Source organism: Squalius cephalus (genome assembly GCF_949319135.1).
Source record: "Squalius cephalus genome assembly, chromosome: 6".
In the NCBI taxonomy this organism is placed as follows: Eukaryota; Metazoa; Chordata; class Actinopteri; order Cypriniformes; family Leuciscidae; genus Squalius; species Squalius cephalus.
This window is the reverse complement of record NC_137127.1, coordinates 6,597,104-6,623,200: the sequence shown is the minus strand read 5'-3', so window position 1 is coordinate 6,623,200 and position 26,097 is coordinate 6,597,104. Positions and strand designations below refer to the sequence as shown.

Sequence of the window (26,097 nt, the reverse complement as noted above, 5' to 3'; positions counted from 1 at the left end):
CTACTGTTGTACAGGACAAATGGCTTCCTATAAATGGATCCTGTCCATTGTCTTTGCACATAGTGTCTAAAATGCAACAACTAAGGAAGAAATGACTATATAGAAACATGAAAAGTAAATGGATGATTGACCAGAGGTGTTGTGGCCATTTTTAATATAACTGTGAACTGCTTTGCAGCTATAAGTCACCATTTATACCTCCTGAGAGCACCTTCACTTTATTTTTAAGAGCTGAATTGAGGCTATCTCCTTTCAAGACTATCACTGGAGATAGATATAAAACCAGGACCGCCTGTAGACGGATGAACAATGTTTTCAGATAGACTCTGGAACTTTATGATTTATTCAAATGTTCCTATGTCAAGTTTATATGACTGAGGAACCATGAGAGAGGGAGTTTCTTAAGGATTCCTCAAGCATCTGTGATGTATGTGTCTCAGCTGTGTAGAAATGCAGCTCTTTTTTGTCACTGAGAGGCTTTTTATAGTGGATTGTTCTGCTTTTATGAATATGGCCATAAATATGCAACACCAGTGCACCAATCTTGGTTGTATATGGGCAAACTATTAGCATCATTTTCAGTGCAGATTTGTTTTTATCTCAAATGTGTCTCCTAGAAGAGCGAAAATCATGAACTTTATTGTCACAGTAAAGCCATTTACTACTGACCTTTCAGACTGTTCATGTGTCATATCTCTCTAGATCCCTGCAACTTCACACAACTGGGCTAATATTTTTGTGAGCATAAGAGATTTCTTTCAAAAACATTAAAAAGTCTTACCAACTCCAAAATTTAAATGGTATATATATATATATACACACACAGAGATACTCACACAACATACATATCGAAATGTATGTTCATTTAAAATAACATAAATCAATAAATGTAGCTGTCTAAACCTTTACTCCATTCACAAGAACTAGTAATCATTATTCTGTGGAAATTGCTCATGCTAACGGCAAGACTGACTCAAACATGAACACAGTACTTGTTTAGATGTTTATGAAGAGTTACCACAGATAGTGGTCATAAATGATAAGATGATAAGAGGGGTTTATATTATAGAAACAATGCGGATTGTAGTGTATTAGAGTATTAGAGAGAGAGCTTAGCAGAATATGTTTATAAGGATAAGTATTTTAGGTGTTTTTGTTGTGTTTTGTTATTTATTTTTGTAAAATAAACATGTAAATAGCAGTAGCAACTTATTTGACTCATTTTACTGTCCAAAGACAGAGTCCAGTGCTTCATATCTTAAACTGTTTCCCTGACCAAAGAGCCCTATGACCATTATTGCAGTACGATAACGCAGCAGTCACTGCAATTCCAGCATGATTGTCTCAATAAAACACTGCATAGCATGTGTCTTAATATCTATTGTAGATCTATCTATCGCGTCATTGGATGTAACTTCCAAAAATGATTAGAACATTTATGTAAGACAGGACAACACAAATTGAATTAAATTTAAAGCTTTTACATAAAAACAAACCATAAAAATAAAATACTTACACATACATTGTTCTCTAACACATTGTTATATCTATAAAGAAATTATGTTTGAATAGGTAAACGATCAAATATACTGTGTCCATAAAATGCTGGGTTGTTTCAACCCATGGTTGGGTCAAATATGGACAAACCCAATCGTTGGTTTACATTTTTATATTAGAATTTTTAAACCCAATGCTTGCGTTTGTCCATATTTGACCCAAACATGGGTTAAAACAACCCAGCATTTTTGTAGAGTGACAGTATATCAACTGAACATACATTTTAAAATGTGGGAATTTAATAAATATAGTCATTATATTCAGTTGAGATGTGTTTTCTGCATTGTTGTATTGTTACCTCTTGGCCAAACTAAATGCACACAGTTGCCTGATAGAGATCACAGCAGTTAGCTAAATAAATTGTAGCATTTTTCACTCCACTCCAGGACCCCTCGAAAGAAATTGTTCCATTGTTGATAGTGCTGCAAAGAAAAAAAAATGATATCGAAGCCATCTAAGTAAATGCAACATGCTACAATGCAACAATATTCTCTGTCCTTACCTTTTAAAAAGTTCACTACAGCAAGTGTCAATGTTGGGCACTGTGGTATTGAAGGCTGTGTTTTGAAACAGATCCACGCAGTCCAGTGGAGGGACGAAAAGGATACCTACAGGTAGAACAATGATAATGATAACAATCTTAAGTCAATACTAGATTGTACTTGCTTTGGCTTAGTGGTTAAGATCTGTGCTGGTAACTTTACTGCTGGAAAAATTGGCTTTTTAATCAAATTTGGCAGCCTATACAGTAGAAAGGCGGAAATTCAATTAAATTGGTGCTACCTGACTACAGAAAACAGAGATAAAAGGCTGTTGTCTTCCCTTTTGCCAAATAGGTAGGAAAACTTAAACACCCATAATGCATTGGGCATAATGGAAGGAGAGAAAGCTCTCAGATTTCATAAAAAAGTGTTCTGAAGATAAACGAAAGTCAGTACGGGTTTGGAATGATATGAGGGTGATTTTTGGGTGAACTATCCCTTTAAGCCGTTCTTTTACATCGTTGCGTAATGACGTCAGTAATATGTATTTTTAACATTTCTGTGCCATGTTGTCATGTAAGCCTTCATTTCATGTATTCATATCATATCATGTAATCAAGTGAGATTAGGTGAAACATGCTTCAATAAAGCATTCTTTTAAAAAAAGAAAAGCAACAGTGAGGAATCAAAGGAATCAAGATCAGAGTTGATTCCAAGAATTTTGAATTGAACAGCCCTAGCAATTCATAATTGCATTCTTGAGCAAGGCTTTGTGGAGACTCTAATGTGTAACGTAAGTTGCTTTAAATAAAAATGTCTGCTAAATGACAACTTAATGGCGTGTGGTGATACATAAAGCTGTGATGTTGGTTTGACTTTGAATTAGAGATTGCTTACCAGCAATACAGGCATTGATCAGGGAAACACATGTGCCTGTGAACAAGGCTCTGAGCACTAAAGCAGATATGTCACCCTTCTTTGATGGACAGATAGAAGCTGTGGGATAATAACATTTAAAAAATTATCAGTAAAATGTTTTATTAAAAAAATATGTAACTGAACAATGGCAAAAAGATGTCACAAGGTACATTGTTTAAGCACACTTCATATAAGTGCTTTAAATAGATACTCACACAGGCCTCCAATCACAATACCAAGAGAGCTGAAATTAGCAAAGCCACACAAGGCATAGGTGCAGATGATTTCTGATCGAACCTGCAAGTGGTTTGAACAGCATACTTGTAATGCTTCGGACAAACTTCGCATTTGACTGATTATTATATTTTTTAACGGCATATTTATACACAATTTGAAGAGACATTACTTACTGAGAGAAATGTTTGATCTGCAACACCTTCTAAAGTGGCATTAAGTCTGTTGTTTTTGAGCTCTGACAGCTTCTCATAGGCTATAAACTCATTGAGGAAGAGTTTAGTGCCAATAAGTTCAGCCACTGTAAAAGACTCGTCGTATGGAATTCCCATCATAAAGGCCACCGGCATAAACACATAGGAGCAGATCAACTGCAGGGTTGAAAGAAATGGCTCTGTTAAAACACTTGGCTTTTGAATATAAATATTTGTAGGGTGATGATAATGACCGTTTCATTTTGATATAACATGAATATACACTATATAACCATTCAAAAGTTGTTGTTTTTTAAAGAAATAATTACTTCTATTCAACAAGGATGCATTCATTTGATCAAAAGTGACAGTAAACAAAAGATTTATATTTCAACTAAATGCTGTTCTTTTGAGTCTTCTCTTCATCAAAGAATCCTTTAAAAATTGTATTACGGATTCCACAAAAATGTTAAGCCGAACAACGGTTTTCAACATTGATAATACAAAGAAGTGTTTCTTGAGCAGCAAATCATCTAATTAAAATGATTTCTGAAGGATCATGTGACACTGAAGACTGGAGTAATGATGCCGATAATTCAGCCATCACAGGAATAAATAGAATAGAAAGCATTTCAAGTAGAAAGCATTTATTTTGAATTGTAATAACATTTCATATTACTGTTTTACTGTATTTTTGATCAAATAAATGCAATGTGCGCACTAGGTTTGGGTAATACACACCTCAAAACTGATATCTGGGTATCCCACCATGCCTCCAAACCATCTGAGAGTAGCATTTATGAAGCCCAAAATGGCGAGAAAAGCAATCAGGTTAGCAGCGATGTTGGCCACAAGCCCAATAGATGCAGACGCACCATTGCTGACAGCTTCCAGGACGTTCTGCTCACCACTGAGAACAAACCACAAGACATTCAATAAAAACATGTTAACACAAAACATACAATATTTAGAAACCTAAACTGCGTATTTGAGAGGTGAACCCACCCAGTGTCAACTTTAATTTGACTTTTAGATGTGAACTTGCTCTTTTCAGTTTCAGGGTAGGATAGTTTGGAGATGGCTAAAGCACATGGGGCAGCCATCACCGATGCAGAAATCAGAGATGAGGCATCAATCTGTGTGGAGGAGACTTTAATGATCCCATAGAGAACGTAACATACTACGGTAATTCAATTCAATTTAATTCACATTGATTTGTATAGCGCTTTTCACAATACATATCATTTTAAAGCAGCTTAAGAACTAAACTCATTCACTTGTAACTAACTTTTTATTCCAACTTTTCATGGGAGAATTTTACCAAATAAAATTAAGTACATGTTGCCATACCCCAAATGAGATGAATGCCCCCATAACACTCCCAGCAATGGTGGCAAATCCTCCAGTCATGACAGCGTGAATCTCAGATTTGGTCATGTCTTTCAAATAAGGACGAATCAGGAGGGGCGCCTCTGTCTGAAACACATTAAAACATCACATCATCACTGACCCAAATTTGTTTAATTGCCTGACTTTTTAAAGGATCTTCTCCCTAAAGAAACTGATGCGCATCTAAATTCGTCAAGAAATATTGTAGGAAATTTGAGTGAATTTATAATGTTGCATCTTTATGTATTTATGATGTACATTATTGAAAAAGGGTAGAAACGCCGTCACTGGGGCAGTACCCTTTCAGAAGGTACACCTTTGTACCTTATTTATCCCTTAAGGATGCATATTAATAACTAAAGTAACTAAGTGACTAACTAAGCAACTAAAGTGTACATTTTAGCAGTGTTGGGGTAACGCATTAGTTAGGAACATGAGTTATGTAATCAGATTCATATGTAATGTAATCAACATGATTCTCTCAATCATGTTGATAGAAATCAGGAGTGAGTGCAGAAGTGTTGTGTGTGAACATGATGGGTATTTTAGATCTAGACTAAATATGAACATGCATTTACTCATCTCACTTGCACAAGATTCGGTATTCCTCAAAATGAATAAAAATAGTGAAATGCAAACTCAGAATATCACACAAACCTGCAATAATTAAATATGTTAAATTACACAAATATACTTTATTTATTTAATCTCACTTTAATTAACCAATGTCTTTGCTGCCTTTCTTTCTTTTTTTATTGCTGGAGTTAGCCTGGGAAAACCCAGACAACTTCCGGCAAATTTAGATTTGCTCTGCAAGTAGTCTGGCAAAGAGCTCATTCAAGCCCATTTCTAATCCGTCGAAATCGCGGCACCAATCAGAAACATTGAGGCGGGCTTTACACAATGACGATCGCTCTGATTGGTTTTAGGTCTATCCAATTGCGCCCAGAGGCATTTGAGCGACGTCCGTTGGTGAAGCGCACCAACTTATTATATTCAAATTGCAAACAAATGAGGACAGTCTCCATGAAAGACCCACTGGCAGATGAACGTGCTACTACATTTCTCTCCGAAACGGTAGGAAATTAAATTAGATTTAATAGAGGATTTTAACCGTGACAAGATGATTGACAGGGCAGTTTACATGACAGGATGCACGCGACAGATCTGTCCTATAAAGATGACGAAGTAGTATGTCCCAAAGCTTGCCTACTTTTTTGCTATACATTCAAAAGTAAATACCTTTTCTTCACAAAAAGAGTACGTAGTGTAACTTAGGCGAATTGGGACGCAGCATATGGCTTTACACGATGACGATTGCTCTGATTGGTTTTAGGTCTATACAATTGCAGTCGGCGCCAATAGCCCCATGGTTAACGCGCCGACATGTAGCGCAACTGCGCCTCCGGCGACCCGAGTTCGATTCCCGGCTCGAGGTCCTTTGCCGATCCCCTTCCCCTCTCTCTCTCCACCCCACGCTTTCCTGTCAAAATCTCTACTGTCCTATCAAATAAAGGCACAAAAAGACCAAAAACATAACTTGCAAGGTCTATACAATTGCGCCCAGAGGCATTTGAGCGACGTCCGTTGGTGACGCCCCTTTGGAAATGAGTTATTAAAGAAGCTTTGCCAGACCATAACTCAGTTACTACTGAGAATGGTCTGGTTTTAACCAGGCTATGCTGGAGTAAGAGGCTGCATCTGAAATCGCATACTTACAATATAGTAGGCGAAAAACAGTATGTGACAAAAGAAGTATGTCTGAATTCACAGTACTCATAAAGAGTATGCAAAAAGTACCTGGATGACCTACTACTTCCGGCGAGATTCTGAAGTGTGCATATGATGGACACTTTACTATCCCATGAGGCCACAGGAGAGGATTGATGAATGGAAGTGAAGCGACGTAACTGACGCTGGTAGGTCACATGATGAGGGCAACATGGTGAATCTAGTACGTCCAGATTACATTCATACTAAACACACTCATACTATATAGAACAAACTTTTTTAGATTACTAAGTACCCAAGTACTTACTAAGTATAAAGTAAGTACCTACTCAAGAGAGTAGGTTTCTGATTTCGGATGCAGCCAGAGTCTTGAAGTTTCTTCACCTGTGTCCTATTCTTCTGCAATCCAGAATAGCAGCACAGCTAAAAGTTTGGTTTTCAACTGTACAGGCGTGAATTTGCATTTCCGTGTGAAAGGGTCTTTACAAAATAGTAATTAAATAATTAAAACAAATTATAAAAAAAAAACAAGCAAGCAAGCCCAGCCCAGGTGAGAAAAAGTAACGCAAAAGTAACGTAATGCATTACTTTCCAAAAAAGTACCTAACACAATTAATTACTCTTTTAGGGAGTAACGCAATATTATAACATTACTTTTAAAAGTAACTTTCCCTAACACTGCATATTAGTACCTAAAGTGTACATATTAGTACCTTTTGAAAGGGGACTGCCACAGTGTAAGCTATTGTACCTTTTTTTTTCTGAGAGTGAATGATGATATTACCTGACCAACAAAAATGTTCCCTGCCACACTGAGAGTCTCTGTAGAGGAGGTTCCCATCGTTACCTGCATTACCCAGGAAATCTTGACACAGAATGATGCATTGTTAATATTCTAAAGGCCTCATAGGTTGAATCGATACAAGACTGGACTGAGTCACTTTTACCTTTGTGATGACCCACTGCATCACCCCCAAGTAGTACAGCACGGACATTACGCTGCTGAAGAACACCACTATAGGCAGAGCCTGCGAGTATTGAGCAACATTCAGTAATAAAAATAAACCCATCCATGCATCTCATGCCAAGTATGTGTCATTACTAACCTGGAAAGCAAATATGTTGTCAATGAGGTTTCCAAACACAAATGATGAACCATTTTTTGTGTAGTCCAGAAATATCTGAAAAAAGAAAGAAAAATGATTTAGACCAGGGAATTTTTTGTTTCAATCATCAGTTTTGTTTCAATAAGTTACCACAGATTGTAAAATATTAACTTAATTTAATGAGATATGTCTTTTTAAAGTAGGATGGAGATTATTTTAGAGGTGTCCAAATGTCTGAGGCCACTAGTGAAAATGCTCCGTTTTTTCTAATTTAATAAAATAATAATTATAATAATTATGTTTTATGTTATACCTGAACTTGCTTTCCAAGCCATTCGAAGGCCATGAGACCAGGCTCTGTCCTAATGATAAACAGGCCAATGGCAAACTGTAAACCAAGTCCCCAGAAGACAGTCCTCCAGCTCACCTACACAGCATTCAATGCAAACAATGTTTTTGTTAACAACCACTAAAAAAAAAAGGAAACAAAAATACACAAAAAATTTTTTTTAAAGTGCAGTGTTATTAAAATCATTGTCTATACAACTGTTTTATTGTGAGGAAATGACAGCCTCAACAATCTGATAAGGTTTGCAGAAATTCCAAAGTCTAAAAAAAATGCATTCCGAGATAAGCACGTTCAATAAAGCATGTAACACAGGTGTGTGTGTGAGTGTTTTTTATCACTCACCGCAGTTCTGTGTGCAGAAAAGAGAAAAATTACAATAATGAATAGACAGACACCAGCAAAAGAGATGAGCTGCTCTGGGCGCTGTCGTGTGTCGATGGCCAGCCATGCCACCAGCAGTCCCAGCACAATTACTATGAACACCCTGCAACATACAGAGACATATCAACCATGACACATGCATTTAGTTATGATTTACATATTTTTATTATTAAATGCACACATTGCATATTTTTATTATATTTAGAGCAGTGGTTCTCTGCCTTTTCAAAGGCCCCATGGTCCAAAACAGTTTTCAAAGAACTTTTCAAAGTTCTTCATTTACTGAAGGGGAGAACTACATATATGTTTATTATTTTAATATTTTTATGTTTCAATTTTATTATCATTTTGTATTATATTGTAGAAATAACTGGTAACACTTTACAATATCTAATTTGCTAACATTAGTGAATGCATTAGCAAACATGATCTAACAACGATTGAACTAACAACTTATTAATCTGAGTTATTAATCTATAGTATTGTTTTTTGTTTGTTCATGTTAGTTCACAGTGCATTAACTAATGTCTTAACAAATACAACTTTTAATTTTAATAATGTCTTAGTAAATGTTGAGATTAAAGGTACACTATGCAACTTTTGGCCCTCTAGCAGTTAAAAAACAAAACTGCATGCTTTTTTGCAGAAGAACATTGTTTTGGTTGTGCTTCGGCTCATGAATATGGTTCTTTCTCATAACTAAAAAAAAAAAGAGAGAGAGATTATCCTATTGCTCGTAAAACATCACTACAAGGCTTAAGAGATATAAGCAGTTTAAATGGAAAGGATCTCAAACTGACTAGCTGAAGACGTTACTGTAGCTTTGCTCATTAATAGACACGGTACTTCCTTGAAAATAAGTCCCAAGCACAGCGCTACAACAACCATGATGAAATGAGTGAATCATTTCACAGTTTAATGTTTTATAACAATCATTATTAGAAATGATATACCTGTTCAATAGAATATCTTACTCGCCTGTTGAGAAATAACAAGGTAACACTTTATTTTGATAGTCCACTTTAGAGATTCTACTAAAAATAAGTAACTTTGCAACTACATGTCAACTAAGCATCATTAGAGTATTAGTAGACTGTATGTTTAATATCTGCTAACACTTTATTTTGATGGTCCCCCAACAGAAATTCTTCTGACTATAAGTAACTTGGCAACTACAAGTCAATTTATTCTACTAACCCGAACCCTAACACCTAACCATAACCTAACATTCTACTACAGTCTACTAATACTCTAATGACAGTTAATTGACATGTAGTTGCAAAGTTACTTATAGTTAGTAGGATGTCTGAAAGTGGACTATCAAAATAAAGTGTTACCCATAACAATGCCATTTCCGCATTGCTTTTACAACATTTCAAACCCCTCAGTTCTCATCATCTCCAAAAAGTCAAGCTAATGTTGACTCTGGTTTTATTATGAGCTCTGTCGTTCTCTTTCTGCCAGCAGTCTCTCCTCTGTTCGGTGTTTATTTAAAACGGGTGATTCCCCAGTGGTTCGAGATTTAGATTAATAAATGCCGTAGAAATGTTGTTCATTAAGTAATGTAGTTAACTAATGTTGTTATAACATGCATATTCTGTAATGTTCTGTTTTGTTTGGTTTTCACGTAGTTAGTTTCCTGTTAGCTTCTGTTCTCCTTAATTACATTCCCTGTGTTTTTATTAAGCCTTGAGTTCTTTCTGTTCAGAAACCGGTATCATAAGTGTATTCTTTGTGGATTTATTAAAGACTGTTTTCTTCCCTATTGCTTTCATTGTGCACTGCATAACACTGACCAGGGGCCGTATTCACAAAGAATTTTAAGGCTAAAAGTAGCTCCTAACTGGCGAATTTAGGAGCAACTCCTAAAAATAATGGGCGTGTCACTCGTAACTTTAGGACTCCTAATTGTTTTTGACTAAGAGTAATTCACGAAGCATTTTAACCCTAAAAGTAGCACCTAAGCCTGGGACAGCTTAAAAGAAGTCGAGAGGACTCCTAACTCACTAAGACCTATTCACAAACCGCTTTTTGTGGCATTTCACGTTGCGATGTTTTGAAACAGGAGCTTCCAATCGCGAGGGAACAATTTTGCATTGTAGGCATAACTAGGGATGCAATAACGCTACCAACAACAACCAAAACTAGGCTACTCATTGCATGTAAACTAATTGTAACGTTTCATTGTGAATCAAATTAAAACGTTCTTCTCTTTGCAAACGTAGGCAGAGGCATATAGTGACAGATTAATTCAATAATGTTGCAAAGATATTGCATCAATCCATATGTTTCATTAGGCTACTAGGCTATTTGTTTTGCCTTACTCTTTATTCATTTAGGCTATTTAGTCAGTTATTCATCATCTTCCGTCCTTCGCACTACTTGTGTAGCGCACGCATTCTCAGACCTGTCACCTGTCACTCATCATCGTAGGGGAGGTGTTTGGAATCATTCCCGCGTTACAATCATCAGCCAATCAAAGTGGTCATTTCAGTCAAGCTCGTGCATGAGTAATGGCGTCATCCATAGCAACGAAGACTCACTCTTAGTTTAGGAGTTGTCATTTTTCTTTACTAAGAGTAGGTCTGAAAGGCGTTGTGAATAACTTTTAAGAGAAAACTCCTAGCTAAAATCTTTTAGTGCGATTTAGGAGTACTCCTAGTGGTAAGATAAAATGCTTTGTGAATACGGCCCCTGATCATTTTAGTTTAAATCTTGAATTAACATGTTTTAGCATTTTAATTGATATTAGATTTTGGCTGTTTTTTGTTTCTATATTAATAACAATTTATTAATTTAAATACTTAAAGATCTGTGATAAACATTAATTTTGTCCTACAAAATGAATTACACAGTCAAAACCTCATACATGAATTTTCTGATCTTTAAAAACTAACAAGTGGCTAACAAGTTGTTACACAATACATATCTCACATTGTTGTACTAGTTGTATCCATTATAAGGCAACTTTTTAGCAACAAAACTATCAAAAAAACACTTCTAAAATGCCATAGGAAATTCCAGAGGGAATGGTGCTCTTAAATCAGCCACCTCCAAACCATTCCAAGCTAAATATACTAGAGCAAGGGTCAAATTGACAGTCAAAACAGTAAAGACATAATGTTACAAAAGATTTCCGTTGAAATGCTGCTTTAAAAAAAAAAAAAAGTCTATTAATCAGAGAATCCTGGAAAAATGTCATTGTTTTCATTGATAATAATAAGACATGTTTCTTGAGCAGCAAATCAGAATATTAGAATGATTTCTGAAGGATCATGTGACACTGAAGACTGGAGTAATGATGCTGAAAATTCAGCTTTGCCATCACAGGAATAAATTACATTTTAATATATATATATTCAAATAGAAAACTGTTAATTATATTTCCCATTATTATAAATGCATTATTAAATAAATGAGACTTCTTTCAAAAACATTTAATAATCTTACAGACACAAACCTTAACGATAGTCTATCAACGTGTCCTACTCACCATTTTATCCATCTGATATTGGATTTGAAACACCTTTGAGCAGGCTTGAAGAACCTCCCTATTCGGTCACCAAAGTACTTATTCACTAGTTCGCACGCGATGATGAACACCCCAAGACAAGTGAGGACAACCAGAGCCACTGCCCTCTTGAAGTCCAAATAACATGCAGCAATGAAGTAAGCCAAATAACCTAAAACACGAAAAACATCAGGTATTGTACACTGTTCACTTGGGGGGAAAAGAAATCACCAATGGACAATGCATCCCTATGTTTAATTAGAAACAATAACACTCTTAAGAATAACTGTTCTTGACATCAATGGATCCATGAAGAACATTTTTGAACTTTCCAAACGCACAAAAGTTTCTTTAAAGTGGAAAAAGGTTCTTCTAATTATTAAAATGACACAAAGAAAACAAAATGGTTCTTTTAAGAACTGTTCACTGAAATCTCCTTTTTTAAACTTTATTTTATAGGGTGTATAGATATAAAACAGGAAAGATGAAAATATGTTACCCGCTCCAAAGATTCCCAAAGCGATGTATTTGATTATTTTGGAGTGTGTCTTGCAGAAGATCTCTGCGACAGTGATGGGCATGCATGCTTTGCTGTGGTAAACAATAAATAATAGCTAAAGATCTTGAACATGTGAAGTGTAACAGCATAACTGGGTTGGCAATGGGTTAGGATAAGCTTAATATGACGCATTATGCAATTCCAAAGGAATTTCATTACTAAATAATGTGACAATGAAATCTGAATGACCTCGTATTCACTGATTAAATTCACAACCACACCTTAGGCATGATTTTGACTCCTCTGACTCTTCTTTATCACTGTCACTCAGATCATCTGGTAATTTATCCTCCTAAAGATACAAAAAACTGATTTTTAATTTGTTAACTTTTCAGAGAACTTCCTCATACTTCCTCAAGCCTACCTTCACAAATGCTGGATTGTCCACACCTGGTTCATTCCCATACGAGACAGTTGTCAGCTGTAAATCTTCTTTGTCCGCTGTTAGGAAAGTATCAGAAAACGTTTTACCAGCTCTAATGAACCTTGATCCAGCAATTTCTTAAGAGCTGCAAGTTTCTAAGCATGTCCAATGTTTTCACATTTCATCCAAACAATCATTAACGACTGCCTACATATACGAAACCAACACCTCCTTTACGCAAACCATGGTAAAACCAGCTGTTCAAATACCTGTTTGAAAAATAAATCTCTAAAGAATGGAGAAGTAAATACATGGCTTACTCATTCTGCGTTCTCTCTGACAACTGCTGGGTCTTGAACCTTGAGCTGGAATATATACTCTGCTCACTTGGAAATCTTATCACTAATTAACTACACACTAATGTTTTTGTATTTAAGACACTTGCATGTTGCTATCAGATTACTAGTCAGTGTGGTAGTCATGAAACAGCATCTTTTTATCATTTATTACAGTGAAGCTCCACCTTATTTCAGAGGCCAACAAGATACAAAGTAGAGGAAAACAAATTATCAGGAACAACAAAAATGTAACGTGACGGAGGGCCTGCCATTCTATGGCCGTCCCAGAGGAAGAGTCACACGACGAGCAGGTGGCGGAGGAGTGGCCAGTATTATTATCCATAATTATCTATATATCGGTACTATAAAACACTGAGCACTCAATTACCAATCAGAACTGGCCCAAAACAGGCCCAGTGCCAGGACACACAATTTAAATGTATTAAATTATTAAACTTTGATAATTGCCTTGACCTTTTAAACAACTGAAAAGATAATACATTTTTATAAAAATCACCTGCAAGTTTATAATATATTACATCAGCATATAAGAGTCAAATTAGATGCCAACATGGACTCATCTCAAGGTCACTCATTTAACAGTTCATTTATTGCCAAAATTATGAAAAAAGATCAGTCAAGAAAAGAAAATTATTGAAAATAATCAAATCAGGAATGTCAGAATCAGAATGCGTAGTTTGTGCATAAAAAATGTCTTGTCAAAACCAGCCTATGTTGAACAATTGTTCGCTGATCCGGCTGATGATTTTTTCCTTTTTTTTAGCTATATTTTTTTAATCTCTTTAGCATGCAGTGTGAAGTATTTCACTCGGTTCCCTGATCATTCCGATTCAATTTCAGCGAGTGAAGAACAAATTTATACTCACTGCACTATAGCTCACTGCAGAGCCAAATGACCTCCAGCTCCTCCTCTCTGGACGTCTGGATCTCTCTGTGGATCTAATGGGTGGAGGGACAGAGCTGGGATGGGTGTAGGGATAGAGCTGGGATGGGTGTAGGGATAGAGCTGGGATGGGTGTAGGGATAGAGCTGGGATGGATGTAGGGATAGAGCTGGGATGGGTGTAGGGATAGAGCTGGGATGGATGTAGGGATAGAGCTGGGATGGATGTAGGGATAGAGCTGGGATGGGTGTAGGGATAGAGCTGGGATGGGTGTAGGGATAGACCTGGGATGGATGTAGGGATAGAGCTGGGATGGGTGTAGGGATAGAGCTGGGATGGGTGTAGGGATAGACCTGGGATGGATGTAGGGATAGAGCTCGGATGGGTGTAGGGATAGAGCTGGGATGGATGTAGGGATAGAGCTGGGATGGGTGTAGGGATAGAGCTGGGATGGGTGTAGGGATAGAGCTGGGATGGGTGTAGGGATAGAGCTGGGATGGATGTAGGGATAGAGCTGGGATGGGTGTAGGGATAGAGCTGGGATGGATGTAGGGATAGAGCTGGGATGGGTGTAGGGATAGAGCTGGGATGGATGTAGGGATAGAGCTGGGATGTCCATGGCGCCGGGCCTGAAGCAAGATGAACAAAAAACATGATAATCAATATCAAAACACAATATATACCTGAAGAACGAAAAATTTTCAGACTACTTTTAAGTCTACTGTTTAATGTAAGTTTGAATTCTTTGAATTGGTTTGAATTCACAATGCAACTTTTATAGGTGGGCCATGTTTACATTTACATTTATGCATCTGGCAGATGCTTTTATCTAAAGTGACTTACATTGCATTACAAGGTACACATTTACATTCTTATCAGTTCTTGCTTTCCCTGGGAATCAAACCCATGACCTTGGCATTGCAAGCGTGCAGTTTTTTTTTTTAAAGCACTAAAAAATGAGACAGCACTGCAGTAAGGTGTACGAACATTACCAGCTTTAGACAGTTTGGACGCTAGATGACACTGTTGCACATTGTAGAATATAAATTACTTTTATGCCTGAATGCAGAACATTTATACAGTAATAAAAACTCACTGGCAGCAATCTGAGCATAGCACACATAGCACACACATCACAGAGACATCTCTTTGATGTACGTGTTTACATCTGGAATTTTTTAGAGTGTTTGCTCATCTGCAATACGTCTATAGGACATTTCCTGAAGACTGAAAGTTTTGGTCTTTGATGTTGTCTTTGTACACTGATTATGCACAATATGGAGCTTTTAGATCAATTTGATTTCCATTTAACTTCAAATTCAGGTAAAATGTAGTGCCATTCTGACCCTAAACTGGTATATTATGCATTCAAGAGAGTAGACTGAAGACTGAAGATTTGAAGCATAGAATGCTTATGAAGTTTACAGAGTTAATCAATTAAATGTAACTATCAGACAATATGTGGAATCTATGACTCTTTTCTTGGAAACTCGAAATCAGTCATAAAATAAATGGTGCCTAATTCCTTTTAGTTAACACAAGATGACGCACACTTGCAGTTTAATAGACCGAATTGTGCATCACTGCATTTTATTGAAGGTCTAATGTGTACAAAACAGACATTCATGAAGGCATTTTATGTGCTTTGCTGGAGCAAGCAGTCATGATATTTCTTTAATATCAGCCAAGTGTCTTTCCAGCAAATTTTTGTACAATGACAAGCACATAAACATTGATATTGCTTATTATCATTCTGACCTTTGTTTTTAGTGTCTTACAAGCAAGGGATCCCAGGTTTGAAGTAATTTTTGTCAATGTATTTGCAAAATAAGTATTTATTGTGGGTGAAAAGACCAGCATACGCTCTATGAAAATGTTTAAAAAGAAATGGTATTTTTGGAATGGTCAAGGAGGAATTTGATTAGCAAAGGACTTATGAACTAGATGAGTCCAATTACATTATTTGGACATTGATGGAAATTGGTAGACCTATAATTGTATCATTGATGGGACATATGGTACTTGGAAACAATTTCTGAAATCAGTTCATTACATAATTTGACTGCTGCTCAATCAATCCCACTTTATCATCAAATTTACTTATTCTCAAAGGAATGAGTGTTGTTTTTGATAATTTCAGTGATTAGCCTATGTAATATTTACACATAGGCTACATGTTATCAGCACAAGTTAACCCTAATCCTATCCACCTTTCTCTTAGCAGTTTCTTCAGAAAGATTAAAACGTGTCCACCCTGTCAAAGTCTGTCTTAATTTAACTTTATATCTAATCTATAGCCTATAACCTATGTGACAGAAAGAAAAAAAACATGTTTTGCCTAAATTTCAAAATTGTCAAATTTAAGGTTAACATTTATTTTGATTTCTAATATTGAATAGAAATGTAAACAAACGAATTTAAAAAAAACTTTTAGTGAAAACATCAAAATGGTCAAATAATCTGGGTCTTATTTGGTCACTATTATGGCTAAATTTTCATGGCCAGCCTATATATAGATTGATGAGGAAAAACACAAAGAAATCCATGTACAGTCCAGTCTATGGACGTAATACGACTTTTTTCAGTAATTTGTCCCCTAGCATGTAAACACGCTTTATGAAATAGGCTAGTTGTTGTTTTATTGTAGTTTGGGGAGACATGTCTGTGTTTGCGCATAAACAGAATTTTTGCGCGTCATATGCGCGTTTTGCATGTTCAAAAATGCCTGTCCACAAATGCTGTCTATGTAGGCAGCTCGCACGTATTTGAGCCACAGCCCGTGTGTGGCGTTGAGCGGGGTTCTCAAGCACACAGGAAGGGGAGAGAGCTGTTAGCTAGCAGACAGCGGGCAACTGTAAACAACTCACTTTTATAAACCTCACAAATCAAACATACCTTACGCTGACTTGCTCATCCATTTGCATGGCATTTAAAATGTTGCTTTAAATGCTTGTTTGGCTGTAGACCCGCAGACTGTTGTAGTATTACCGCAGGTTTGCGTTATTTACAGAGCTGGGATGCAAGCAGCTAACGTTAGAGAAGCGCGCACCCGACTGCACAGCTAAAGCGTCTGTCAACACGAACCGCTTTGCTCTCTTCATTTCTCTCTTCTGTCTTAACATTAAACACGGTAGAAATGACAGGTCATGTGTTACGGAATGAAATAGTACCAATATGACTGTAAGCAATGTTTTGAACGATTTGTTAGCTTGCCGAAGGTTTGTTTTCTCAGTTAGCATATAAGCTAAAGCTAACTCTCCAACATCCTCGTACAAAAAGCCCATAACTGTCGATAAATGTGTTATTTTATTGACGTAACGCCTGTAAAAAGGTGTTCTATCGGTCTAAAACAAATTATTCGACAGTTTTCAGGTTAAACTAATTTATGCGATGGTGACAGGCTAACTATACTGAGTAATATTTAACTGGCTGGAAGAAAACCGGAGTGTGGTTATGTGAAATACAGTAGTATGATGTTAAATTGCTTAGAAAGGATTCAAAGTTTCCATAAACAAGTCTTTGAGCTGGCTGGACTGGTACTATGGAAGTTCCTGGAAGTGTCAGTGCAATGCAGATGAAAGTCCACAGCAGCAAATCTAATGGACACCAACAACTGCTAATATGAACTAACCAGGAATCAAATGGTGAATACTATTAAATCTTTATTTTCTATTTAGTCATCATTTCAGTTCAATATTTTATAGATCTAGGATGATACATGAAGTTATAATGTGGTTTTATGTCTGTTAGTTGTGGTATTAAATTATTTTACATTGATTGTATGTGGTCTGCATATCATTTGATTTAATTCTCATTCTATATTGTATTTGCTTCAGGTTTTGAAAACCTTCAATCATGGGTGATATGAAGACACCTGATTTTGATGATCTCTTGGCTGCCTTTGACATCCCTGATGCAACCAGTCTGGATGCCAAAGAAGCCATTCATGGGAATCAAGATGAGGGAGAGGGACACCTGAAGCACTCAGAGATGTGTATGGATGCCACGGTTTTGATCCCTCACCCAGTGCCTACAACTGATGTCCCTGCTGTCAGTGTTATAGTAAAGAACACCAGCCGTCAGAACTCCTATGAAAATCTTGTGGAGAAGGAGAGCTCTCATTTGGGGCAGCTTTTACAAAATGGTTTCAAAACTTCTGCAGGCTCACTGGAGACACATCTCTCTAGCTATCCAAGGCTGGATAACTCTTCTGTCAATGGGGACTGTTCAAAACATTCCTTGGAAAAAATTCCCACCCTCTACAAGGCTGAAAAAGTTCCCACTCTATCAGAGTCTATGCCTCAGTTTAGCCCAATATCAAGCCCAGAATCTGAAGACATTCAAAGCAATGGAATCAATGACCGTCCAAAATCTGCAGAGACATCGTACTTCTCGTCTAATTCACTCTTTACATCTTCGTCTCTTCCTGTTTTAGACAGTCATGGAAATCCAGATGCATCCACCTTGACAGACAAGTGCAATGAAAGACATCATGGTTCAAAAGGTGTGGATGATCTCGAGTGTGATGGCTCAAAAAATTATGATTCTGTGACTAAGAGGGACTGCATCCAGGATTGTGGAACAAATGCATATTCAACCCCTGAGACGACTAGTCCTTCCCGTCCATGTGATAAAGCTCATTCCTCCAGATTGTCCTCTTGTCTTGATGCATTAGTAGCCCTAAATGCTAAAAAGGATCCTGGTGGGCAAACTAATTCAAGGGACTTTCCAGTTACCCCAAAAGAGACCATGAAAATTAGTCCAAAAATACCCATTTCGCCAAGGAGCCCAAGAAGTCCTCTAGAAGTGGTGAAACGTTTCGTGAAACAGCCTGAGAGCCCAATGAGTATATGCAGTGACAGCAGTGGTAAAGCATCTCCAGCTGTCGCTACTGGCTCGCCTCCAGCCATACCACGAGTCAGAATAAAGACAATCAAAACCTCATCTGGAGAAATCAAACGCACCGTCACAAGCATATTGCCAGATTCTGAGACTGAAGATCTCACGTCACCGTTTGGGTCTTCGCCGTCTCAGTCCTCAGTTGAAGATGCCTTCTCAAAAACATTGCCTGTGTATCGTTCAAATGATATCATTTCGGAGGTCATTTTTGAAGATGGAAATCAGGAAGCCTCAAAGACCGCTTTATTGGGGAGCAAATCCACCCCCAAATTGGTAAGGAGCTCAAAGAAACCTCAAACCCAAAATAATAGTCATAACTTAAAGACAACACATGGTGGAAACAAGCAAAGGAAGGCTTCTGCTCAGATGGGTTCTTCTGCTAATACAAACTACCTTCCGAAGGCATTGCACTTAGCAAACCTAAATCTAGTCCCACATAGCGTGGCTGCCTCGGTTACGGCAAGGTCTTCCACTAACAGACAGGAGCCCTCTCACTTATCATCGTCAATGGTGTGCAGTTCTGTACCACTGGTGCATCAAGTTAAAAAAGTCTCCCCAAACACACGAGCTGTTGTCTCAAATACTGCAGCTGGAACCTTAAACAGACTGTTGAATTACTCAAACCCAGTGCCAACATATGTTCCTGACCTGAGTCCACCACCAGGCACCAATATCAAGCTCCCACCGCAAGGCTATTGCTGCCTAGAATGCGGAGACTCGTTCGGACTGGAAAAGAGCCTTGCTTACCATTACAGCCGGAGGAGTGTGCATATTGAAGTCGCATGCACGCATTGCTCCAAAACATTGGTGTTTTTCAACAAATGTGCTCTCCTGGCACATGCTCGCGAACACAAGAACAAAGGTATGGTGATGCAGTGCACTCAGTTGTTTATGAAGCCCATTGCGGTTGACCATATGTTGGTACCCACCAAACCTAAGCAGTCTGTGAATCAGATCCCTTGCGGGAGCAACACCACAGAGTCATCCAAAGGCCAAGCAGTCTTGCCACTTTATCCCGACAAAGTTATTAGACATGGATTCAAATGTCTGGACTGTAATAAACAGATGTCAGACTACACAGCACTTGCAGGTCATTATCAGAGATCATCGGAGGCTGAAGGTCTGGTGAGTCAAATTATTATTATTACTACTGGAATCACAAAGTGTAAATTATTACTACATTATTAAATAGGTCATAAAAAAAACATTAAAATTCAATGCACACACACAATGTCTGTACCTCTTTTGATGTTTTTAATTTACTGTATGGGGAAAAAAAATTCATAATCTTTTATTAGGATTTTTTAACACAACTGCTTCACTGCTTTCTATTTTAGAATATATAAAAAGTTTGTTCAACAAATCAAGCCATGTGATTTGACCGATATGCAGACATTTTTTTAACAGGAAATGTTATCATAGAAAGGACCTCTGCAGACCCTCATGACTGTGTCAAGGTCTTTTAAAAGTTTCTTAAAATATCAGATCATTCACATTTTTAGGCAAGATTAGTTCTAATGTGGTGCAACCCCCAAAAACTTGTTTTAATCATTTATATAAAAAAAAAAATGATAAAAAAAATGTTTGTAGCTCAAACAGTAGAGTGTTGGTGCTTGCTACGCCAAGGTCATGGGTTCGATTCCCAGGTAAAGCAAAAACTGATAAAAATGTAAATGTGTACCTTAAAATGCAATGTAAGTCGCTTTGGATAAAAGTGTCTGCTAAATGTAAATGGTTAAACCTGTTTTCAAGATGAAAGGAAGACATGTTATTACTTTTTACTTGATAATGGTATGAGATTTTTTCAAAACCTCATAAAATCAATGTGAGTACTTTTCTAAGAACTTGGCACTTGTTTTAAACTAGATTAATCTCTTAATCTAAGAGTTTGTATTTCCTTGCGTTCGTCATGTACACTCAAGTGCTGAGTCATTGACCCTTGTGTTTGCTTTCTTTAAATGCAGATGTGCAAGGTTTGCTCAATGCTGCTTCCCAACAAGTGCAGCTACAAGGCCCATCAACGCATTCACACACACAAATCCCCTTATTGCTGTCCTGAATGTGGGGCACTTAGTCGCTCGGCGGACATCCAGAAGCATGTGAAAGAGAATTGTCTCCATTATGCCCGTAAAATTGGGTACTCGTAAGTACCTTGAACTGTGACCTCAAGGCCAATGACATTCTTCGAATCTCTTTAATGTTGTCATCTCTCTCTCTCCCCCTCTCTGATTCACTCAAATGCAATTTCCTTCAGGTGTCTGCATTGTGAAATGCTTTTCATGTCACTGTCCCTCTTGAAGAGTCACATTGAGGAGAAGCATTGTCAGGTCTTCTATAAGTGCACTATATGTCCTGTAGCCTTCAAAACTTCTGACGGCTGTCTGATGCATGTAAAAAACAAGCATGGCGGCAGTGAACCCAGCCATCAGTAAGTGCATCTATTGATCTGTTATACTGTCATAATACTGTAAGTGTTCCTAGAACTTTGTTGAGGAGTTACTTCTGGTTCATTCTCGGCAGGGTGATCTACAAGTGTTCCTGTGAAACAGTCTTCAAGAGGAAGCAGCTGTTGTATCAACATTTTCATCATCGTATTTGTGTGTTCAAGTGTCCAGAGTGCACTTCATTCTTCCCAGAAAAACTACTTTTGGTACAACATTTCAAGGTTTGTATTAGGGTTGTTGTCAAATGCACTGGTTCTACGTTACCTAGTCGATATTTAAGTTTTAAAAATGTAACAGTGCCAACCTTTCTGCAGTGCCGGTAGTATTGAGTGCTGGCACTATATAGATTATAGATGCATGTAAATGTACTTATTGAAGGAAATCTTCACTGAATAATGTATTCAGTGTTTGGAAGGAGGTGTGAGTTCATTCCATGCACATTTTCTACATTATGCTTCTTTCTGACACTACAAGACATTTAAAGGTTTAGTTCACCCAAAAATGAAAATTCTGTCAGTAATTAACCTCATTTTGTTCCAACCCCGTAAGACTTTCGTTCATCTTCGGAACACAAATTAAGATATTTTTCATAGGCTTCTATGTAATCAATATCTGCCATCCCAGAAAAGTTAGTAAAGACATCGTTAAAATAGTCCAAGTGACTACAGTGGCTCAACCTTAAGTTTATCAAGCGACAAGAATACTTTTTGTGTGCAAAAAACAAACAAAAATCACAACTTTATTCAACTATTAATTTTCTTCTATGTGGGCCTCTGAGTGAGTTCACGTAGTGTAACAGCGCAGCGCTTCTGGGTTGTATTGTTTTGAATTGTATTGTTGGGTTGAATTGGCCAGCATCACACGCATCATGAGGGAGAGTAATTGCTGACAGAATTTTCATTTTTGGGTGAACTATCCCTTTAAGACATTTAGCAGATGTTCTGCTATGAGACTGTTGTGATCACCAGATGGCAAGCAGACAATTTAGAACATTATCTGCTAGGAATTAAGTACTTCCTGTACATATGCAAATAAGTGCAGTCTAAATAAACCTAATACTGTATATATACCATATTTTCCAGAATATATGTTGCGTTTTTTTAATCATCTTCAACATGCTGTAACGTATTCCAAAGCATTGTATATAATCCAATTAGTGTCATGGACACAAAACATGCGCAAAGCACACATTTGGATTCATGCTAAATGAGCGAGGTACATGAGCAAAAGTTTATTTGTATAGCGCATTTCCCATTCGCTGATAGTTTCAGTTTTGCTCAATTCATTTTAGGTTCGGCATTTATAATAAATGTTGTTTATAATGAATGCCACTATATATATTTTTTTTATACTTATATTCTGTTCTGAATACTGAATTAGGATTTGTTGTGTTTGTAAAAATTAAATTTTGATTCACCGGTATTTTACATAATTCCTGTTTTTAATAATAAAATGTTACTTACAATACACCGATACAACTTATATGTTTTTTTTTTCTCTTAACAATGCAATTTTGACCCGGTGAGACTTATGGTCAGATATGACTTATTTTCGGCAAAATATGATAAAATGCAAGATTTTTTTTTAAGTTAACCCAAATATTTTTGAAAGAGATCATATGTATAGCTCGTGAGCTGCTTGAGTTTGATTGCATGCTGGGAGGCATGTAGTAGTCAAGATGAGAGCGTCATTTGAGGTGGGGGTGCTTGCAAATGACAGATGGTGGTTCAGTGTGACACCAAGGTTCTTAGATTTTTTTGTAGGAGCGATGGTTGGCTTGTCAAGTAATTACAATTACTTTTTAACTTTTTAACAAAAGATAAGGCAAAATGCTGTAACTTTTGAGATGCATACAATCAACACAGAGAAAGCATTTAAAATAGTCTTATTTGATGTTGTCTGTTTAGATCTGTTTAGCAGGATAAATGAAAAAATAAATAGAAAAAGGATTTTGTAGTATAATACTGGGGCAGAATGAAAGTGCAAGGAGAGATAAGTGTTGTTTTTTTGTGGTTGCATCGAGGAAAGAAAGAGCTGGTGATTTATTTTTGACTGTTTAATCCGCCACTGCTTTTCCCAATGCCATTGTACTGCCACAGTACAAAAGATGTTGTCTCATTTCTATCAGAATAAAAAAAATATATCATTTAGAAATTGAAATAATTATTCACATTCAGAAAGTGAAATAAATTGTCTCTTTCATCTGCAGGCTATTCATGGTGGCGTTTTCAGAGGTGAAGCAGAAAAAAGCCCTAAAAAGTCAGAGACGATATCTTTCTCTGATAAAATGTCACCACAAAACCCCCAACCAAGGTTGACCAAACCGGTTAAGGAGGCCAGCATGAAGGGAAGAGAGAGTTCTGCTGCACTGAAGTCAAGTGCTGGAGTTAGTATGAAGAACGCTGGTTGGACCTGTGGAGAATGCCTCCTGTGGGTCCCAGACAGGGAGACCTTCGTCAATCACATGAAGACCAGCCATGGCAGGGTGAGATCCTTTCCTTCAATCGATATGAAGTGAAGCAAGTTTGTGATTCAAGATTCTAACATTTGAACGTTCATGTTTATTTGCAGTCTGTAAAGAGGCATCCTTGTCGACAATGTGAAAGGTCCTTTAATTCATCCTTGAGTCTTAAACGACACATTCGCAGTGACCACGATGGGAAAAAGAAGGTTTACACATGCTGGTAAAACCACTATATAATTAGATTTGTTTGGCATCTTTCTTATCTGAAGAGTGCAACCTTGATTTGTGTCTTTCTCGATGCATTCTGAAGGTACTGCACAAATGAGAGGATATCCTTCACTAAACACTCTATGCTTAAGAACCACATCAGCTTGATGCATGGAATCAAGAACCCAGATTTCAGCCAGATGGCAAAGCCAGCATCTCAGGAGGTGGGCAAACCCACAGGCCAGGTAATCACAAATACCTCATTTATTTATTTTATAGAAACATTTCTTCAGGTACTTGCGTGTACAACTGCACTTCCTCTTTCAGAGGCCGAAAAGAAGAGCGGAGGAGGCCCATGGAGTTCCAGGAAATGAGGGAACATCATACAACACCCCTGCCAAGCGGCCTAAGCCACTTTATCGCTGCGCCAAATGTGGCTTTACCTCTGAAAACCAGGCCCAGTTTCAGGAACACATACCTCAACACAGAACCGATAGCAACACACCCCAGTGCCAACACTGCGGCCTTTGTTTCACATCTCAGCTAGCACTCAGCAGACACCTCTTCATTGTACACAAGGTCAAAGAACCAGAGGAGCATGAGGAGACAGGGAAAAGACATGAAAACTCAACAGACTTGAGCGATGAAACTGGACCTCTTTTGCCAAAAAAGACTGGTCTGTCCACAGTGGAGGAGGAATGCAAACTCCACCCCGAGCCCACAGACAGCAACAACACACAGTCATCAGAAACAAGTGGATTTGAGGAAGAAAAGGACTGAAAAGAAGAAAGGACACCAGTGGAAAGCTGCTAATCAACTTAATTGCAAGCATGTGATTGCAGAATATGCAGCTTATAAATGTGGTACTGCAAACATGATGCCTTACAGTCAAATACTATATCTCAAGTCACATATATCACATATATTAAATAATGTTTCATTGCATTATTTTGGATTAACTTAACTGTTACATTCATGCAAATAATTGTCACTTTTTACTGCTTGCTTGTTCATCCTATGTATGTGGATAATCATAATTTATTTTTGTGTAATTGCAAAAGCATCATGTCAGTGTGTTTCAATGTTTCTCTACAGAGCAATTGTATGTTTTTGTTCATGTACCATGTCAAATCGGTTTTGGGTACATTTCAATGCAGGAAATATTATGTATGTTACATATTGTAGCCATAAGTGGGACAGTCATGTAATATTATGGCTGTTTTCAGGGTCACCAAAAATGTTGAAGCCCCTTTGATGGTGAATAGTTGGTGGTGATTATGCTGTGCTGGTCTTGAAGGAAGGGCATGTCTGATGATGTTTATTTTATATTTATTAGGTAGCGTACTTGTATCACAAAGCTAAACATCTGTAACAGTATTTGCTACTATGGAGATTACATTATTCTGAAAGGTATTCACTTAAACCCAGGTATCTGCACTCAGAGAAAATATATTTTCATATTCATTCCATGTAGATTACTCATTTATATTCAATGAGCCATTCTTACAATCAAATTTAGCACTTTTGTAAATGCTTGTATGGGAAAAAAAAGGAAGAATTTACATAATAAAGACATCTGAGACTCAACTTTACAGTTTGTGCTATCAGTAGAGGTTTGGTGTTTTGGGGGCCTTTAAAATTATAACTATATAGCTATAAGATAACTAGTTTTTTGTAATTTCTTAGTTATTTTATGGGTAAGTTACTCTATAAAGTTAATATCACATCATCTTCAACAGTGTAATTAGATTACTGTACTAATTACTCTCTAAAAAGTATTGACTTATTTGTTAGTAATTACTTTCTGAATCCCATTTCAACCTCGACCAGTTGAACAATAGACACAAAACTGCAATCTTGATTCTTTCAACAACAACAAAAATACAACTGCATACATTATTATTGAACTGACCAAAGTATTTAAAGGGAGAAAGTTACATTAAAAACACATTTTAACATCTATATAGTATTTAATGTGATTAGATCAGAAGTAACTTTAATTAAATTACAGGAAAAATTTAGAGTAATCCCTTACATTACTTTTTCCAGGGAAAAGTAATTAGATT

The 26,097-nt window shown here is 37.1% G+C and overlaps 3 protein-coding genes across 7 annotated transcripts in view; 2 read left to right on the top strand and 1 right to left on the bottom strand.

The window, feature by feature from the left end:
- alpk3a (alpha-kinase 3a) overlaps positions 1-669 on the top strand; it is a 17,955-nt gene extending 17,286 nt beyond the window's left edge. For all 4 annotated transcript variants that reach the window (XM_079875008.1, XM_079875009.1, XM_079875011.1 and 1 more), the window contains one exon: positions 1-669. This exon is cut by the window's left edge and continues 455 nt beyond it. The gene's annotated coding sequence lies outside the window, so the exon portion shown is untranslated.
- Positions 670-1,204: 535 nt separating this feature from the next.
- slc28a1 (solute carrier family 28 member 1) lies at positions 1,205-13,198 on the bottom strand. Of its 2 annotated transcripts, XM_079875049.1 has the most exons (18): positions 13,096-13,198; positions 12,776-12,852; positions 12,633-12,703; positions 12,352-12,443; positions 11,835-12,024; positions 8,303-8,444; positions 7,925-8,038; positions 7,612-7,686; positions 7,453-7,533; positions 7,290-7,370; positions 4,736-4,861; positions 4,391-4,521; positions 4,127-4,295; positions 3,368-3,562; positions 3,173-3,254; positions 2,937-3,035; positions 2,060-2,165; positions 1,205-1,979 (listed from the first exon to the last, which is right to left on the bottom strand). In XM_079875049.1, exons 1-18 carry the CDS (start codon positions 13,097-13,099, stop codon positions 1,868-1,870), a joined length of 1,947 nt encoding a protein of 648 aa, XP_079731175.1. In that variant the 5' UTR covers positions 13,100-13,198; the 3' UTR covers positions 1,205-1,867. The 2 variants fall into 2 exon arrangements, with proteins under 2 accessions (XP_079731175.1, XP_079731176.1); XM_079875050.1 differs by lacking the exons at positions 12,776-12,852; positions 13,096-13,198 and having other exon boundaries at positions 12,601-12,665.
- Positions 13,199-16,812: 3,614 nt separating this feature from the next.
- znf592 (zinc finger protein 592) lies at positions 16,813-25,899 on the top strand. The gene is made up of 9 exons (XM_079873797.1): positions 16,813-17,661; positions 17,854-20,041; positions 20,881-21,059; positions 21,171-21,344; positions 21,437-21,581; positions 23,570-23,845; positions 23,932-24,044; positions 24,135-24,276; positions 24,359-25,899. Exons 2-9 carry the CDS (start codon positions 17,873-17,875, stop codon positions 24,809-24,811), a joined length of 3,651 nt encoding a protein of 1,216 aa, XP_079729923.1. The 5' UTR covers positions 16,813-17,661; positions 17,854-17,872; the 3' UTR covers positions 24,812-25,899.
- Positions 25,900-26,097: the final 198 nt, after the last annotated feature.